General features: G+C 41.1%; 1 protein-coding gene across 1 annotated transcript in view; it reads left to right on the top strand.

Annotated features, from left to right (window-relative positions):
- BRINP1 (BMP/retinoic acid inducible neural specific 1) overlaps window positions 1-18,705 on the top strand; it is a 205,080-nt gene that overhangs the window by 40,816 nt on the left and 145,559 nt on the right. Inside the window, exon 2 of the mRNA XM_003264059.3 lies at window positions 15,257-15,524. Coding sequence (XP_003264107.1) covers window positions 15,307-15,524 — 218 coding nt within the window. The 5' untranslated portion in view covers window positions 15,257-15,306. The remainder of the gene's footprint in view (window positions 1-15,256; window positions 15,525-18,705) is intronic.

The following is an 18,705-nucleotide window of genomic DNA, read 5'->3' as shown; positions in this document are numbered from 1 at the left end:
AGCTGGCACATCCTTATTTGAACCATTAGAGCCCAAGTCAAATCTCAGCTCCCCTGAGAAGTCTTTTTGAACTGGCTCTGTTTGAGTTACTTCTTCCTTCCTTTGCTCCAACAACATTGTTCAGGTCTCTGATACTCAATCTATTGTTTTGTAATTTGGGTTTTACATATTTATCTCCCTTATCAGCCTATGGTTTCCTAAAGTCATGGACACTTTCTATTTAATTACCAAGTGTCTGGTCCAGAGTTTGGCCACCCTATCCTAGACTCCATTCCACTCTCTCAGTAAATGCTAATTATCTTTCTGTCCCATATTTTATTATTTAATTCTAGGTCTATCCTAGAATTAAATATACTAAAGTCTTTCCATAAAGAAAACAAAAAATCATCCATTGACTTTTGGCTTCCCTCTCTGGTAGGGAGAAAGGAGAGCCATTGGCTCTTCTGCTCTTCTGCTTTTTCCATCTTAGCCAAGTACTGTATATTCTATGTCTCCATTGACTAACATCCCATTCACGCCTTGATCTCTTTCAATGAATCTTCTGTTTCCATCATGCTGTTGACAACTGTCAGCTACCTCTGTATTCTTAAGTCTAATAGATATTTTGCATCTTTATCTTGTTCTAGCACTCTGTAGCCTTTGAAACTTGAGACTCTTTTCTTCTTACACAGGCCTGCTCCCCTGGCTTTGTTGCCATTATTCTCTCATAATTCCCCTTCATCCATCGTACTATCTCTTTTCAGTCTACTTTATGACATCTCTTCCTCTTCATGCTGACTAAAAATGAGCATTGCTTACTATTTATTTGCATTACTCTTGACTCATGTGTTTACTGAGTGGTCTCATCCACTTCTGTAGTTCTAACCACCACTGGTTCATAGTGATTTACAAATATTTACCTCTAGCCCTGGCTTTTCTTCTTCTTCTTTTTTTTTTTTTTCTCAAGGATTCTATAGCCTGCTAGAAATCCTAACTTGAATGTCAATGGACACCTCAAATGCAACAGATCCAAGGGGGAACTTGTCATGATTTACTCAAAACCCATTCCTTTTCCATTATTCTTTATTGTCATGAATAGCACCACCATTAACCTGGTTACCAAAACAGACTAAGAGTCATTGTATACACCTTCCTTTTCTCACTTCATCCACCCAGTCACCAAATCTTGCTAATTTTGCTTCTCATTTTTTTCTTTCCATCTAATACAAGATGTCTTGTTCAGACCATGTATAATCTATAGTGTCCTCAATTGCTTCCTTATCCTACCTTAAATCTACCCACTAACCCCTGCAGTTGGAGTAATTCGTCTAAAATGAAACTCTGACATAAAGCTACTGTGTTTAGAAGGCTCCCATGGTTCCCTGTGATCCCATGGAATGAATCCTAGCTCTCAATTTGTACAGTTCATCCATTCAATAAATATTGATTCAGTACCTACCCAATAATTAGTTCCACATGCTGGACATACATAGAAGGGGAAACAGGAATCTTGGTCCTCCACAGGGATGGGAACAACATACACTGGGGCCCGCCTGTTGAAGGCACTGTGGGAGAGAGCATCAGGAAAAATAGCTAATGTGTGCTGGGCTTAATACCTAGGTGACGAGTTGATAGGTACAGCCAACTACCATGGCACATGTTTACCTATGTAACAAACCTGAACATCTTGCACATGTACCCCAGCACTAAAATAAAATAAAATAAAAAAGAATCTTGGTCCCCAAGAAACTACCAGTTGTTGGTAATGATATGGTTATGTAATAAGTGATCCCACTGAGGTTTTGCTTCATCTTCCGCCACTCCCTGCCTCAAAATTCCCACTGCAGCAACTGGGAAATGTTTGTAGATTCCATACTCACAACACACTCCTTCATGCCATTTCACATGCTTCTCTTGATATGAAATGCAGGCCAAACTTTTCATTACCTCACAAATGTCTCTCCATCTTCTAGGGCCTCATCTAGATGTTCTCTCCAGGAAGCATTTCCAGAGACCCTAGTTTAGGGGCCCGTGTTCCACAGAACCCTGGACGTATCCTGTCTTTGCTCTGTTATTACATTATACTGAAATTACCTATTTCTATGTCCATCTCGCATTCTGGACTGTGAGAGCCAATTAAAATAGAGGCTCAATAAATATCTATTGAATTGTAGCAAACTGGCCTACAATAAACACTCCAAAATGTTTATTTCACTTCCCCTTTTGAAAGATCTCTTGCATAGACTGCTGATAATTTGGGGAGAAAGCTCCAAAGGCAGTTTCCCTGAATTTAGACCCTCACATTTCTAAATGTGGGTCCAAATGAAATATTTAAAAAGAAAAAAAAATGCTATACATAACTTAGGTTTATATTGTTAATAAAATATAATAGTCAGGATCACAGAAAAAATTACAAAAATAATTATTCTACATATTTTAACTTTTATTCAGTTTTCCATGAACTTCTCTAGATTCACTATTTCCAGGAGTTTCATGCTTCAAGATGATTTATCAGAAATTCTCTTTATTAACATTTTTACAGTTGATTTGTGGTAGTTCACACTGGTCAAAATAAGAAAACTACAATTAGGGATGATGTGGTTTCTTAGCTTACAGTTTTAAAACCCTGAGTCATAGCACTTAGAATTGGTTTAGGTTTAAGTTCAATTCTGCCATTTCTAGGTACTACGACACTGGAAAAATAGTCAGATACTTTAAAAGGGCCTCAGCTTTATCATCTGCAAAAATTGAAATAATGCAATTTAATGTCTTATGGGATTGTTCTGCGGATTTAATGCTATTGGGCATGAGAGTCTGACATAGTATCCAGCAAGTAATACATACTCAGTAACCTTTCATTCACTCTTACTAATAAATTCAGCCATGAATTGCCTGTTATAAAGTTGGGAAACAGGGATGGGCATTGCAAGGAGAGGGAGCAGTCTATACAAGGCACGGAGGCATGGAGATTTACAGTGTGTTCAGTTGGTGCAATTGGGGAGAGAATCTGAAGAACAAGATGAGTTGAGGATGGGGTGTGGAAGCATGGAAGTAGGAAAAGGATTCAGCTTATTGTTGAATGCAAGACTAAGGTGTAAAACAATCAATAGGGAATGGCTGGATCTGTTAGATTAGGTGAGTGTCATGGTTGCATCTGTATTTTGATAGATCACTCTGGCAACAAGTGCTTAGGATGGAGGTGGTAGACAGACATGAAGCAAGATGACCAGTAGGAAGACGGTTGTGATAATCTAAGTGAGAATTAGTCATGTTCCAAATGGAATGACAGGTGTCAAGCGAGGATAGGCTTAGAAAAAAGAAGTGTGTAAAGCAAAGGGAAGAGTGTAAGATTGCTCTGAGGTTTACAGAAAAGGGAAAATGATAAGACTCGCAAAGGAAGTAAATGGATGTGAAAGCAAAAGTAAATTGGCAGGATGTGGAAGTGGTTGTGGCAGCAGTGGCAATGGCCGAATAGGGTGGAGGAAAAAGGAAAAGTCCCAAGCTTCTCACAGGCATGATTTGGGAGATTGTGTGGTTTACTTGGATGGGGAATACTGGGAGACAGGAAAGTTTGAGAGGGTGATAATGAGTTTAGTTGGGGATATTTTGAGTTTGAGAAGCCTGTGGGATTTCCTAGAGATGTTGATTATGTGGTTAAAAATAATAATGTAAAATATACAAATTATAATGAACACTCATTCCAGAGTTTTCTTTTTTCCTCTCTTTTCCTTCCTTCCTTCCTTCCTTCCTTCCTTCCTTCCTTCCTTCCTTCCTTCCTTCCTTCCTTCCTTCCTTCCTTCCTTTCTTTTCTTTCTTTCTCTCTCTCTCTGTCTCTTTTCTTTTCTTTTCTTCTTTTTGACAGAGTTTCACTCTTGTTGCCCAGGCTGGAGTGCAATGGTGTGATCTTGGCTCACTACAACTTTCACCTCCCTGGTTCAAGCAATTCTCTTGCCTCAGCCTCCCGAGTAGCTGGGATTACAGGCATGCACCACCACACCCAGCTAATTTTTGTATTTTTAGTAGAGATGGGGTTTCTCCATGTTGGTCAGGCTGGTCTCGAACTCCCAACCTCAGGTGATCTGCCCGCCTCAGTCTCCCAAAGTGTTGGGATTACAGACGTGAGCCACCATACCCGGCCATTCCAGGGTTTTCTAGAATGCTTTTGTAAGATACGCATGTAGCAATCAGTAGAAATTTTTGGCAATATTCCTTCCTGTGAATGTATGTATATAAATTATTTACACATATTAACTTTACTAGCTAATATCTCAATTCCCCAGTGTTCAAGATCCACTTAGAGCAAGGGTCAGCATTAATGATAGCAGATGTAAATCCATACTTTAGTCTTCATGATTATCTTGAATCTTCCAATTCTTGATAAACCTGATTAAATCTCACTTTTGATTGAGCATTGTAGGGTGGCTGGCCCTTCACCATTTTCTTGTTCGTGTTGCCTTGAATTATTTTCATTATTGCCAATTAAAGGTTTCTTCCCAATAGTATTTTGAAGCCACTGCTCATTTTAGTTAAAGTCAGATGATATAATCCTAAACCCCACATCACTAGGCACCAATAAAAACACCACGTTATCACAATACCTAGGAAGTAAAGGAAAGACAGAACCCACGGTGCAGGAGGGCTTCTGCTCTTCACTTCATGACCATTGGTGACTTGTGACTGATATGTGGGATGAGTCTTGAAGATAGGTAATAAACAAGTACACTAGAAATTCTAAGAATTATTTTTTTGCCTTGTATACCCTGATTAGTAAATTCTCAGTGGAATTAATTGGACGTTTGTACTGCGTTGGGCGCCAAGGTGTTTTAATTCACAAACTCTTCCCTTTGGCTAAACAGGATTCATAGGGCAAGATCAGAAAGAAACAAAAGCAAAAACCACTTACTTCTTTTCACCCACTTTTTAAACTTAACTCTTGGATCAGTTTTCCTCTGACATTTGGATGAAAGTTAAGGCAAGACCATAATTTTTTCAGGTGACTTTTAAAATTTGGGGAGTTCGCCTCTATTCTCCATACATAGTCTCTGCTCAGTAATCAATGTGTCTAGTTCAGTATATTATAACAAATATTTTATTTAAAGTGGAAACTTCACTCTTCCTCCAGATTTTCCTCTTTCCCCAAGTTACAATTTTACCATGCCTCCTCCATCTTGCTAACCTTGATCTCTGACTTCTTCAAATCATAAAGTTTGGCCAACAATGGAGAAGTGAGGAGGTAGAAGGATTCTTCCTTGACGAGTCTTTTCTGATGATCTAGCATCAGTGCTTTGCAGCCTTGGCAGATGTTTAATGCTAACCTTTTCTTACTGGCAACATTTCTTTGGGGGTGTTTTTGGAGTTTTCCTTTTTCTCTGGGATTTCTTACTTGTGATTCCTTTGATGTAGGAAAATGCATCTTTAGCTGCTTGCCTGTCACTCATCCTTTGGACCCTTGGTACATGGCAGGGAGATTATTCCGGCTTCCTGGAATAATCTCCTCTCCCTTTGGGTCAGGATTGAAGGCAACCTCACCCAGTTTTTCCGTTGCAGGTGGCCCACCTCTGTTCTATGTGGAGGGGACACGTTCCTTTTACCCATGAACTAGGCAGTTACTTCCCAAATTGTAGCCCCTACTCTGCTGCTGGGTTTCAGCCTGCCTCTCTTTAGATTTCTCTCTTTGGAAGTTTTGTTTGAGATTTCTCTGATGTGAGTTAGACACCAATCCTCCATGTTCCCCCAAGCTCCAGGAGACCTTTGCCATGCTCTTTGAGTTGTCCTGTGGAAGCTTGAGGTGAGGGGCCTCTATACCCCATACTGCCCATGAGAAGTTTAGAGGGTAGAAAGGAGGGCTCAGCACTGTCAGAGGCCACTCAAACTCCACTCCTAGTCCTGGCATCTTACTTTTCATGCTGTGATGTGGGTAAGAAGTTAAGAATCCCCAAAAACTGCATTTTGGTTGCCTGTTTTTATAAGTCCTATATGATGGTCATGCACCTGTGTTTGGAATATGGTAGCTGTAGTTTTGGGGTTCAGTTGAAACTAAGACAAATAGTTACATTTTAAAATTATGTTTAATTTGGATCTGAACCCCAAGAGATGTGCATCCCCCTATTACTGCCCACATTTTACAGATGAGGAAACTGAGGCACAGAGGGGGTTAATAACATGCCCAAGGTCACTCAGCTTTGAAGGTGTGCATTACTGGGGAGAAGTCTTATCTGGAGAAGCAGATTTGAGAGTTAAGCCTAGATGAGATTATCCAGTTGACTCAGGTTTAAGAGGCAAGTATTGTGGGTTAACTTCCCAGATCCGATCATCAGCCCAGTTTCTCAGGGACCTGGGCAGAGGGAGGGAGGAGGCATTCCCTTCTACCTCTGGCCTGGAATATGGGTCATGGCCCAGCAATCCATGCAGAAAGCTCCAGAGGATGAGCTTGGTAACAGCGCTGCTGGAAGGTCATTCTCTCATCTCCTCCTCCTGAGTGTGTGCCTTGGATGTAAATGATTTACAATAGCAACAATTAGAGAATGCACTCTGTGTGGGATGAACCCGATTCCCTTAATAACACTGCAGGCTTATATATAGCACAGTTCAGCCAAGGGCCCCACGTGCTCACCACGCCACAGCCAGTGTTGGCGGCTCTGGGTAGACCAGAGCCCTGTGCAGCAATGGGCCTGTGACTCACCAAAGGTCGCAGGAGGTCAAGGGCAGCGCTCAGAATAGAACCAGCCTCTCTTTCACAAGCTCTAAACTCCAGTGGCAGGAAATTCCCTTTGTGAATCTTATGGAAGAACAACAGTTCTGAAATGCATAGCGGTAGATATTCAAGACTGTTGCTAGGGCATGGGGATTGGGAGATGTGGCCCTTGAGCATGGAAATTTATGTTTCCAGTGTATTTATTGTTAATTTGTTGATTTTGCAGGCAAGAGGCAAGAGGCAAGAGGAGAGTGGCTCAACCCAACGGCTCTAAGGGAGAATAAGTTGGGTTCTACTCTGTTGATAAAAATGTGGAGATGGATGAATGATCTTCTGGAGTAGTGTCATAGAGTATGAGAGTTCATCCTGACCCCCGCTGCCCAATAGAAGTAGAATACCAGCCACATGTGTAATTTTAAAGTTTCTAGCAGCCACCTTAATTTCTTATTTCATCCAGTATTTCCCAGATCATAATATTCCAACATGTAATCAATATAAAACATTAGTAAGCTATTTAAAATTCTATTGGCCAGGCATGGTGACTCACACCTTTAATCCCAGCACTCTGGGAGGCCAAGGTGGGAGGATGGCTTGAGCCTCCCCAAAATAATAAAATTAGTCTCTACAAAAAATAATAAAATTAGCCAGGCATGGTGGCATGTGCTTGTAGTCCCAGCTAGTGGGGAGGCTAATGCAGGAGGATCGCTGATGCAGTGAGCTGTATTTGTGCCACGACACTCCAGCCTGGGAAATAGAGTGAGACCCTGTCTCAAAAAACTAAGAAAAGAAAAATAATAATAAATTAAAAATAAATAAATAAATTCCATTATTCTTGCTAAGTCTTTGAAATGCTGGTGCGTATTTTTATGAATAGCACACCTCTGTTTGGACTAGCCACATTGAAAGCTCTTGATAGACACATGTGGCCAGGGGCTTCCAAATTGGGCAGCAGTCTCCAGTTCTAAATCTGCTGTTTGCCAGCTTTGTGGTATGAGGCCAGTTACTTCGCCTTTCTGAACCTTAGTTTCCCCTCCTCACCATGTATAAAATGGGGACCATAACCCCTCCCTCTCCTGGTATTTCCACAGGTCACATGTGTAAACAGTAAGTGCAGTTTCTGGCACATAGTAAATGTCCACTTAATGTGTGATTTCTTCCTCAGAATGACTTTCACAGCAACTAAAGTATAAGCTCCCTGTGGGAGATGGAAATGCAACCTGACTTCTGATTATAGCCGAGCATTGAACCGACCCTGTCCCTGTCTCTTTTCCTTTCTTCCACTGACATTGCTTTTCCCTGAGGCATCTGCACCATTCATCTCTTTACTTTCTTTAGGTCTCTGTCTGGAAGCCCCTTTATCAGAGATGCTTTTCCTGAGCACCCTTGCATAGAAAGCAGCACCTCCACTCTCAGCCCTCTGACCTGCTTTGATTTTGTTCAGAGCACTCTGTACTCACCACATGTAGAGTCAGTGCCCATTTGTTTCCTCCCCTCTCCCCACTAACCAAAAATAAGCTCTTTGAGGGCCCTGGCTGTTCTGTCCACTATTAAATTTCTATCTTCTAGAAGAGTACCTGACACGTAATAGTTGTTCAGTATGGTAATGAATGAATAGATAAATTTATTGAACATCCACAATGCTTTTTGACTTCAGCAGGTAGTACAGAAATGAAATCCACAGTTCATTTGATGAGAGGCAGACAGAGTGAGAGATGGGCGATCAGCTGCCTCAGGGCCCTGGTTCTCCCTGAGCCCTCTGCCACCCGGTGTGCTATCCCCAGCACACACCTCATCACTCTCCTGCCTTCTCCCACCCACCCAAGGCTTTTGTAGGCTGTCTGTTCTGCTGAAATTTCCTTTTCCCCATCTGTGCTCAATAAAACTGTACATGCTATTTGAAACCCTTCTCAAGTACTACCTCCCTCTTCTACGGGGTTCTTTCAGTGCCTTTGCTGAAAACAGTCTCTCTGGCCTCCATTCTTCCATTGGACTTCATTTCTTTATTATAGTATTTATGGCAGCATATTTCATATTAGAATTGTTCACACTTGGGTGTGACTCCCCCATTATATTTTGAATCTCTGGAGAGCAGGATCTAATTTCAGCTGGAATGAGATGGGGCTGGGGAATGCTGGAAATTGTACAGACTGTGTAGTGAGATATTCACAGGTTAGAATCCCAAGTCTGACACTTGGGAATTGTGAGCTTGAGAAAGTTATTCAATGTTTCCAAGTCCTAAGGTGCTCATTTGTTAAATTGGATAACTAACCATTTTGTGGAATGCATCTTTATTAATAACTGCTCTGGACTGTATGCTTTGGCAACTACCAAGAAAACAAACCATTTTAAAGCCAGCATATAGTAGATGCTCAATAAATACCAACAATGTGACTCTCATCTCGAGTCTCCAGCACAGTTGGTGCTAATATGGTCTTATTTGCATAATGGGAGTCACTCCCTGCCATCATAACATATATGCGTAACATATGTACTCGTCCTTGTTCCAGCCCAACAAAATATCCATTTCCATTAATAAAGTCAAGGACTCTATAGAAACTTTCATTTTCATTTCTGGTGCTCTGCAGATTACTGTGATGTTCTGAATCAACAGAGATATATTCTGACTTCTTCCATGAAACATTCATCTCTACTTGAGGAAATGTAGATTATGTATTACAGGCCCTAAGAACAAAGCAGGTTGAAACATAGCCATACATGCCAAGTGCCCAGCCAAGACAATGTGGCAGAATGAGAAGGACTCTTAACCGAGAGCTAGAAGATAGGAGTCTAGCCCAATTTGCCACTCAGGTTATGATCTGTAAAAAGGAGTTGGATTAGAGCAGGGTTTCTCAACATTTGCATCATTGACATGTGGGGTACCACATTCTTTGTTGTGGGGGCTGTCTTGTGCAGTGTAAGATGTTTAGCAGCATCCCTGGCCTCCACCCATAAGATGCCAGCAACATCCCCTCAGTTGTGAGGATCAAAGATGTTCCCTGAGGAGCAAAAGATCCACACTTGGGAAGTACTGATTTAAATCTTTCAAATTTCAGCTAATTCTGGGACTATAGGCTGAGGTCTCACTCTCCTACACACACACACACACACACACACACACACACACACACACACTTCTTTTCCATGTATGACCTTGTTCCACTTTTGAGAGCTGCAATGTTCTGAGCCTTGTTTCTTTGCAAACAGTCTTAACAGCTAAGTATTCTCTCACAGGCTCCCACCCTGCACCAGTTTACAATAGAAGCCATGTAGAAGGGCTGTGTGGGTGACACACTGTGACTTCAGTGTGTTGTATCACTACCAGGATCTCCCAACAATCGCCTTCATCCCCTGCTTGCCACTTGGGGCCTCTGGCAGACAGTTTGGCAGCTGTAGTTGTTACTGTTCTGCACTCAACATGTACGGCTTTGTTTTAGGCTCTGAACAAGACCTCAGGCCACAGCTTTTGCCAGCTCAGTCCTCTGCTCATGTACCTTTCTCCTTTGCCCCTGACAACTGAGACTTGCAGTGACAAGCAGATTTTTGTAGCGACTCATGATAAAACAGTGCAATGGGCAACAGAGAGAAATAACCAATTGGACAAGAAATCACATCTCTCTTTTAAATTTTTTGTCTCTTTCTTAGCTTTACTTTATCTTTCATATTTAGCTGGAAAAGCAGACAAATGAGGTGTCACATTTAATCATATATATAGATGTTTACAGTTGACAAATTGTTTGTGTCCTTACCACGTTTTCACATGGAAGACATAAAAATCTGAGGTCTAGAGAGGAGACATGACTGTCCAGAGTCATACAGCTGAGCGAGAGTAGCCACAGTTTTCTGAAGATTATTTCCAGTTAAAGGCTTACAGCCCAATGAACAAGACAGACATAGAAACAAATACAGGCATATCTCAGAGATATTGTAGGTTGGGTTCCAGATGACCACAATAAAGCAAATATCACAATAAATGGAATCACCCCAATTTTTTGGCCTCCCACTGCATATTAAACTTATGTGTACAGTATCCTGTAGCCTATTAAGTGTAGGATAGCAGTGTGTCTCAGAAAACAATGTGTATGCCTTTATTAAAAACACTTTATTACTAAAAAAAGGCTAATGATCATCTGAAGTTTCAGTGAGTTAAAATATTTTTGCTGGTGGAAGGTCTTCCCTCGATGTTGTTGGCTTCTGACTGATCAGGGTGGTCAGGTTGCTGAAGGCTGGGTGGCAGTGGCAATTTCTTAAGTAAGACAGCAATGAGGTTTGCCACATCAATTGACTCTTTCTTTCATGAAATAATTTTGTAGAATGTGATGCCATTTGATAGTATTTTACATAAGGTAGAACTGCTTTCACAACCAGAGTCAGTACTCTCAAATCCTGCCACTGTTTTATCAACTAAGTTTATGTAATATTCTAAATCCTTTGTTGTTATTTCAACAGTGTTCATAGCATCTTCATCAAGAGTAGACTCCATCTTGAGAAACTGCTTTCTTTGCTGATCCATAAGGAGCCACTCGTCATCCGTTCAAGTTTTATCATGAAATTGCAGCAATTCAGTCATATCCTCAGGCTCTACTTCTAATTCTAGTTCTCTTGCTATTTCTGTCACATCTACAGTGATTTACTCCACTGAAGTCTTGAACCCCTCATGATCATTCATGAGGTTTGAAATCAACTTCTTCCAAACTCCTGTTACTGTTGATATTTTGGCTTCTTCCCATGAATCACAAATGTTCTTAATGGCATCTAGAATGGTGACTCCTTTCCAGAAGTTTTCCAATGTACAATGCCCAGATCCATCAGAGGAATCCCTCTTTATGGCAGCTATAGCAGTATAAAATGTATTTCCTTTTTTTCTTTTTTTGAGACGGAGTGTCACTCTGTCGCCAGGCTGGAGTGCAATGGTGTGATCTTGGTTCAGTGCAACCTTGCCTCCCGGGTTCAAGCGATTCTCCTGGCTCAGCCTCCCAAGTAGCTGGGACTACAGGTGCGCACCACCATGCCCAGCTAATTTTTGTATTTTTAGTAGAGACGGGGTTTCATCATATTGGCCAGGATAGTCTCGATCTCTTGACCTCATGAAATGTATTTCTCAGTAAGACTTGAAAGTCAAAATCATGCCTTGCTCTATGGGCTGCAGAATGGATGTTGTTTCAGCAGGCATGAAAACACCATTAATCTCCTTGTATATCTCTATGAGAGCCCTTATGTGACTAGATGCATTGTCAATGAGCAATAATATTGAAAGGAATCTTTTTTTCTGCACAGTAGTTCTGGATAATGGCCTTAAAATATTCAGTAAACTATGTCGTAAACAAGTGTGCTGTCATCCAGGCTTTAGACCACAAGCAGAGTAGATTTAGCATACTTTTAAGGGCCCTAGGATTTTTGGAATGGTAGGTGAGCATTTGGCATCAACTTAAAGTCACCTACTGCATTAGCCCCTAATGAGAGACAGTCTGTCCTTTGAAGCTTTGAAGTCAGGCACTGACTTCTCTCTAGCTATGAAAATCATCGACATCTTCTGATATAAAGCTATTTTGTATACATTGAAAATAGGTTGTTGGCCGGGCGCGGTGGCTCACGCCTATAATCCCAGCACTTTGGGAGGCTGAGGCAGGCAGATCACTTGAGGTCACGAGTTCAAGACCAGCCTGGCCAACATGGCGAAACCCTGTTTCTACTAAATACACAAAAAATGAGATGGGCATGGTGGCTTGCACCTGTAATCTCAGCTACTGGGGAAGCTGAGGCATAAGAATTGCTTGAACCCGGGAGGTGGAGGTTGCAGTGAGTCAAGATTGCACCACTGCACTCCAGCCTAGGCGACAGAGCAGGACTCTGTCTCCAAAACAAGAAAGAAAATAGGTTGCTTAGGGTAGCCATCTTCATCAATAATTGAAGCTAGATCTTCTGGATAACTTGCTGCACCTTCTCCATCAGCATTAGCTTCTTCACCTTGTACTTTCATGTTATAGAGATGGCTTCTTTCTTTAAACCTCAGGAAGCAACCTCTGCTGGCTTCAGACTTTTCTTCTGCAGCATTTTCACCTCTCTCATCCTTCGTGGAATTGAAGAGAGTTAGAACCTTACTCTGGGTTAGGCTTTGGCTTAAGGGAATGTTGTGGCTGTTTTGACCTGCTACCCAGACCACTAAAACTCTCTTCATTCAACACCAGGCTGTTTTGCTTTCTTATCATTCATGTGTTCACTGGAACAGCACATTTAATTTCCTTGAAGGACTTTTCCTTTGCATTCACAACGTGGCTAACTGGTGCAAGAGCCCTAGCTTCCAGCCTATCTTGCCTTTTGCCATGCCTTCTAGCTTTTGATTTAAAGTGAGAGACGTAGGACTCTTCCTTTCACTGAAACGATTAGAGGTCATTGTAGGTTTACTAATTGGCCTAATTTCGGTATTATTGTTTCTTGGGGAGTAGGGAGGCCTGAGGAAAGGGAGAGAAAGGGAATAGCTAGTCAGTGGAGCAGTCAGAACACACATGTTTATCGATAAAGTTTGCCATCTTATATGGGTTCAGTTCATGGTGCCCCCAAATAATTACTATAATAACATCAAAGTTTGCTGACCACAGACCACCATAACAGATACAGACCACCATAACAGATACAATAATAATACAAAAGTGTGAAATATTTTGATAATTATCAAAATGTGACAGCAAGACACGAAATGAGCACACATTGTTGGAAAATTGGTGCTAACAGACTGGCTAGGCTGAGGGCTGCCACAAGCCTTCGGTTTGTAAAAACTTTAATATTTGCAAATTTCAATAAAGTGAAGTACAATAAAATGAAGTATGCCTGTAAGCATGATACAAGGTGATAAGGGCTAAAATGCAGTTACAGAAAATGAGCAACTGTAGTTCAGAGGAGTAAACAAATAACACTTTTTTAAATGAATAAAAAAATAAAATGACCTCTGAGGACCTGACCTCAGCTGGCTATTGAGGGATTTAAACAGGGTTTGGCCAGGCAGTGGGGATCAGGTGAACAAAAACACTGTCTCATAGGGAATAAGTTGACATCAGTATCGACATTCATCATCGTTATCCTCATCATCATACATGCCATTTATTGAGCACTTACTGTATGCCAGGCACAAGAGGGAGCAATTATGTCATTTAATTGTCACCTTGGTTCTGAGTGTAGGTGCTATTATTAACCACATTTTGCAGATGAGGAAACTGAAGGTCAGAAAACTTAAATACATGACCTGAAATATTACTGTTTCTAACAGATGCAAACTGGATTTAAAGCTGCCTTTCAATATGGAGTAAGAGAGGCTCTGTTAGAATAAGTAGGATGGGGTCACATACAGTTAAGCGAGTAAGTAGACTGACAAGGAGGGCGGATCACGAGGTCAGGAGTTCGAGACCAGCCTGGCCAACACAGTGAAATCCAATATCTATGAAAAATACAAAGATCAGCTGGGTGTGGTGGCACGTGACTGTAGTCCCAGCTACTTGAGGGGCTGAAGCAGAAGAATCGCTTGAACTCTGGAGGCGGAGGTTGCAGTGAGCTGAGATTGTGCCATTGCCCTCCAGCCCGGGTGACAGAGTGAGACTCCGTCTCAAACAAAACAAAACTAAACAAAAAGTTTAAATTGTGTTTACAAAATTGGCCTGGCCTTGCGATTTCTGGTCTATCCTCTCCACAAGGAACCTCTCTACCAAAGCTACCCCTTAGTCTTAAGCATTTCACCCTCGCAGCACCACTGTGCCATAATACCTCCTAATAAAAGAAGCATGTGAGACCCCCTGACAAAATGGCCACCTTCAGTTTTCCTTTTGAACCCTGGGCAACCTTTGAGGCTGAGTCACCAAATGACAAATTCTCTGGCCATGTTTCTTTGGGTTTGGGAGACATTCCATTGAATGTTGCAGAAGTGAACTGTAAGCAAGCTCCATGAACTCTTCATCTCTAAAGTATTCAACCTAGATAGTCATGATAATAATCCATCACAAGGCTTTGTGCATTCATCTGCTCATGCAAAAGCAAAATGTGTGCTCAGTGGATACATGCCTGCTGAGAGAAGGAAAAGGAACTCTTGTTTACTGATACCTCTTTATGAGAGGCAGGTTGTTAGTGAAGACAGTAGATGGTACAGTCACTTGAATTATGACTCCATGTCTCTTACTGGGTGTTTGAGACTCTGTTTCTGCATTGATTTATTATATTCATTTTTTTCAACACATCTTCCTTGAGCATCTACGATGTGCCAAGTGCCAGGATACATGCTCGTAAGCTCACCCTCAGCTTTACTTACAAGAAAACTGCATCCATAATAGACCAAACAGTTTGTACATGTTCAGACAATATGTGAACAGCCAAATGGGAACCTGGGCCTAGATTTCCATAGATTCTATGTTTTTAACCAGAACTGTGCTGGGTTTTATAAACTTTAAAGCACTCCAGTGATATAAGGTATTATTATGAAGATGTGTTAATCACATTTTTTCTTTTCCTGTGTCTTTCTCTTTCTTTTACTCCTCTCCCCCTTTCCTCTCTCTCTTTTGGTTTCTCTTTTTTTCTCTCTGTTTTTTATTATTTCTTCTATAGGACTCCACAGAATGGAGCAAGAATGAGAGGAAAAAGGCCGGCAGAAAAGCATGAACTGGAGGTTTGTTGAGCTCCTCTACTTCCTGTTTATATGGGGCCGTATCTCAGTGCAGCCCTCCCACCAGGAACCAGCTGGGACAGACCAACATGTCTCCAAGGAATTTGATTGGCTCATTTCAGACAGGGGGCCTTTCCACCACTCCAGGAGCTACCTATCCTTTGTGGAAAGACACCGTCAAGGATTTACAACCAGATATAAAATATACAGGTAAGACCTGGGCTAAATAGCCCTTGCCTTACATTCATATTGTGCTTTGTGGAGTCAGGCGTTGATTGGTGCAAACCTTGCTGTGTGCAGAAGTGTCTGGGTCAAGGGTCTGTGCTCCTTCCACAAGCTGTTTTTGATTAAAATTTTTTTTCTTTGCACGAGAGATTAACAATGACAAGGAGAGGATCAAATAATTAATATTTATTCAGTACTTATTTGTATGCTGGGCAGGGCGCTTAATACTTATTATACATTATCTCATTTAAACATTCTAATAACCATCAGATATAGGTTTTGATTGTTTTTCCCAGTTTACAAATTAGGTCATCAAGCCTCAGCTCGGTTGAGTTACTTGACTAATGTCATACAGTTAGAAGTGGTTGGACTGGGATTCAGAATCTGGTTTATCTGCATCCATATCATAATTTTAGTCAGCCACATCAAGTATAAGTAACGTTGTTTTGAAAATGCTGCTGATGTACCCAATATCCTACCCAAATACATTCAAACATTTGGAAAAAAAGGAAACCTTTTCTTAAGCAGGTCTGTACTGGTTCTTGGACCACTGACATTGTACTCATCCAAAAAAAGATTTAGCCCAAATTCTTTCCTCTTTGAAACTATCCTAAAGTTTTCACATTCCTTCCTTTGATAAATCCACAGCTCTCTACACTAACACCTCTTTAATTTAAAATCATTTGGAATTAGAGTGCATTCTTGTATATTTTTGTCACCTAACTGGAAACTCTTTGAGGGAATGACTTATACAGAATTCATTTCTAGATCCCCAGAGTGATTTTTGCTCTGCCTTCTTATCATAAACACACAGTGAATGTTGTAGACTTAAATGAATAAGAGAATGCAAAAAACTCTCTCAGGTGTAGTTAGGTGTGGTCTTAGGAGGATAACTAGTTATAATATCACATGGTGGTGGCTATAATGCAGTTTTATAAAGGGAACTCTGGTCCATGTTAGAAATCCATATGTGTTGGTTATTGCTGTTGAAATAAGAGGTACCCTGAATGGAACCACAGATTCAGAATATTCAACAGTAGCATCCTTTTAGTGAGCACTTATCATGTGCCATGAAGGGAGGATATTCAATCCTCATAACCTCCCCTATGAGATGGGCAGTGTCTTTTACAGATGGGAAAATCAGGACTTTGGAGGTTGAGTGTGTTGCTGTAAGTCATCCATCCAGTAAGGAGTGGAGCTAGGGTCTACACACTGATTTACCTGAACCCAGTGCTTTCCTTCCAACCATTCTGTTGGATGCCTCCCCTGGTATAGCTTCCAAATGTGGAGTGTTGCAACTCTAAGAAACTTTTTCCAAACATTTTTCTTTACAATCATTTGTAAATATCTGGGGGGTTGTTTTAGACATATTGAGAAGTTAAAGTTTGCTAATGAGGATGGGGGATTAAGACCTCTAGATACTGATTTCAGTTCTTCATGCACTGGTCTTGTGACATTAGGTAAGCTCCTTCATCTTTTGCATTCTACTGTCCTAATTTATCAAATGATAGGGCTGAGGTAGATCAGCAGTTTTCGACCTATGTTATTCAAAAACCTGAGGATTGATTAAAGTAGCCATAGAAACCATTGTGGGGAGTTTAGCAAAGAGGTGACCAGGCCGGATTCTGAGCCCTACACCTCCCTTATACTAGAGAAGGTTTGTATCTGCTTTTGTGTTAAGATTTCATGTATGATTTACTTTGGATTCTACTCCTAAAACAAAGTTTGCAATCATCCAATAAGTGGATTTCTAAGATTCTGTCTTGCTCCAAAATTACATTTAAGATTTAGCCAAAGTCAAATGGTTAATTAAATGACGGAGTTCAACCCAGAAGCCAGGCCCCTGGTCATCTAGTTATTCCTTCCTTCTCTTATTTAATCCTCAAATAATTATTAAGCACCAGCTACAGACTCAACACTAATTTTAGGGCAGATGATACAATGAAGAGTAAAATAAATATAGTAGTTGCTGTCATAGGAGAGACTGACAGTAATTAAACACACGCACATTTCTATGTATAATAAGTGCCATAAAGAAAAATGTGCAGGATGTGTATAACTGGGAAATCATAAATACCACAAACATTGATTTGGCACCAACAATGTACAAAGATTAGGCGGAACTCTTGTCATAATGTGCATGTGAACCCATATGCAAATATGCACCCAGAGACATGTGCTCATCCAGATGCTGATCAGAACAACAGCCAACTAGGACATGCTCACTGGGGCAATTGTGAATTGATACTTTTTCCTTCCTGTATGCCACTTTGTTGAAACACTGACGTTTCAACAAAGCATGTCCATAGGCAATTTCCGTTGTGCCTATCTTCCTGTATGCTAGCATGGACACAGCACATTACAAACTTGACATTTTCATCATCAAAAAAGAAAGGCCTGACTATCATAGTGCTACATTTTTTGATGCTAGAGAGCCAGCTTTACTGATCTGCCCAGACCTCAAGCTTCCACCAGTACCCTCCTCCCCAGAATCCTGGCTGGAACCCAGGGTGATTGGGAAGTTTCAGAAAGAAACTGAGAAGCAGCTTTCTCTCCTTATTTAACTAGGTTAAGGCCATCTTCTTTCTCCTGCATTTGTACACAGAGGCTGGCTTCTGCTCATAGAGTCCTGGTCAAGTCACCGCTAGTGACAACAATGAGAACCTTTTTAATTAAAACCCAGCAGAAGCCTCTTCTCATGTTGCTTCATAAGCCAAGCACCAGTGTGTGCATATGCAGTCTTTTGAGTGCATGACGTAAATGCTGTCACTCACAAGCTTGAGTTGCCACCTGAAGACTTGGGGGAGTTTTCTGCTCTTGAATCTGCCAGGGTGCAGTGGGAGCACTTTTGACCTCAGAGTCAGGGAACTCAGGTGCTGACCCAGCTCTCCTATCTGCTGATTGTGTGATTTTGGTCAACTAACGGAACTTCTTTGAACCTTTGGTTCTTCATCTGTAAAATAGGAGTGCTAGCTGAAGTCGTCTCCAAGGTCCTTCTTATCTCTGAAATTCCATGATTCTGTGAAATAGTGTCATTTGAAAACACAGCATGTGGTAGTGGAAAGGATTTTGGGTCTGGAGTCTAGAGATTTAGGTTTTGTTCATCCTGGAGCCTCTTTCCAGCTTTCTCATCCTGGGCAAATTCATGTATGCAGCATTCACTCAC

The sequence above is a fragment of the Nomascus leucogenys genome, chromosome 8 (assembly GCF_006542625.1).
Source record: "Nomascus leucogenys isolate Asia chromosome 8, Asia_NLE_v1, whole genome shotgun sequence".
Classification (NCBI taxonomy): Eukaryota; Metazoa; Chordata; class Mammalia; order Primates; family Hylobatidae; genus Nomascus; species Nomascus leucogenys.
The sequence above is the reverse complement of the archived record's forward strand: the minus strand, read 5'-3'. Positions and strand labels throughout refer to the sequence as shown.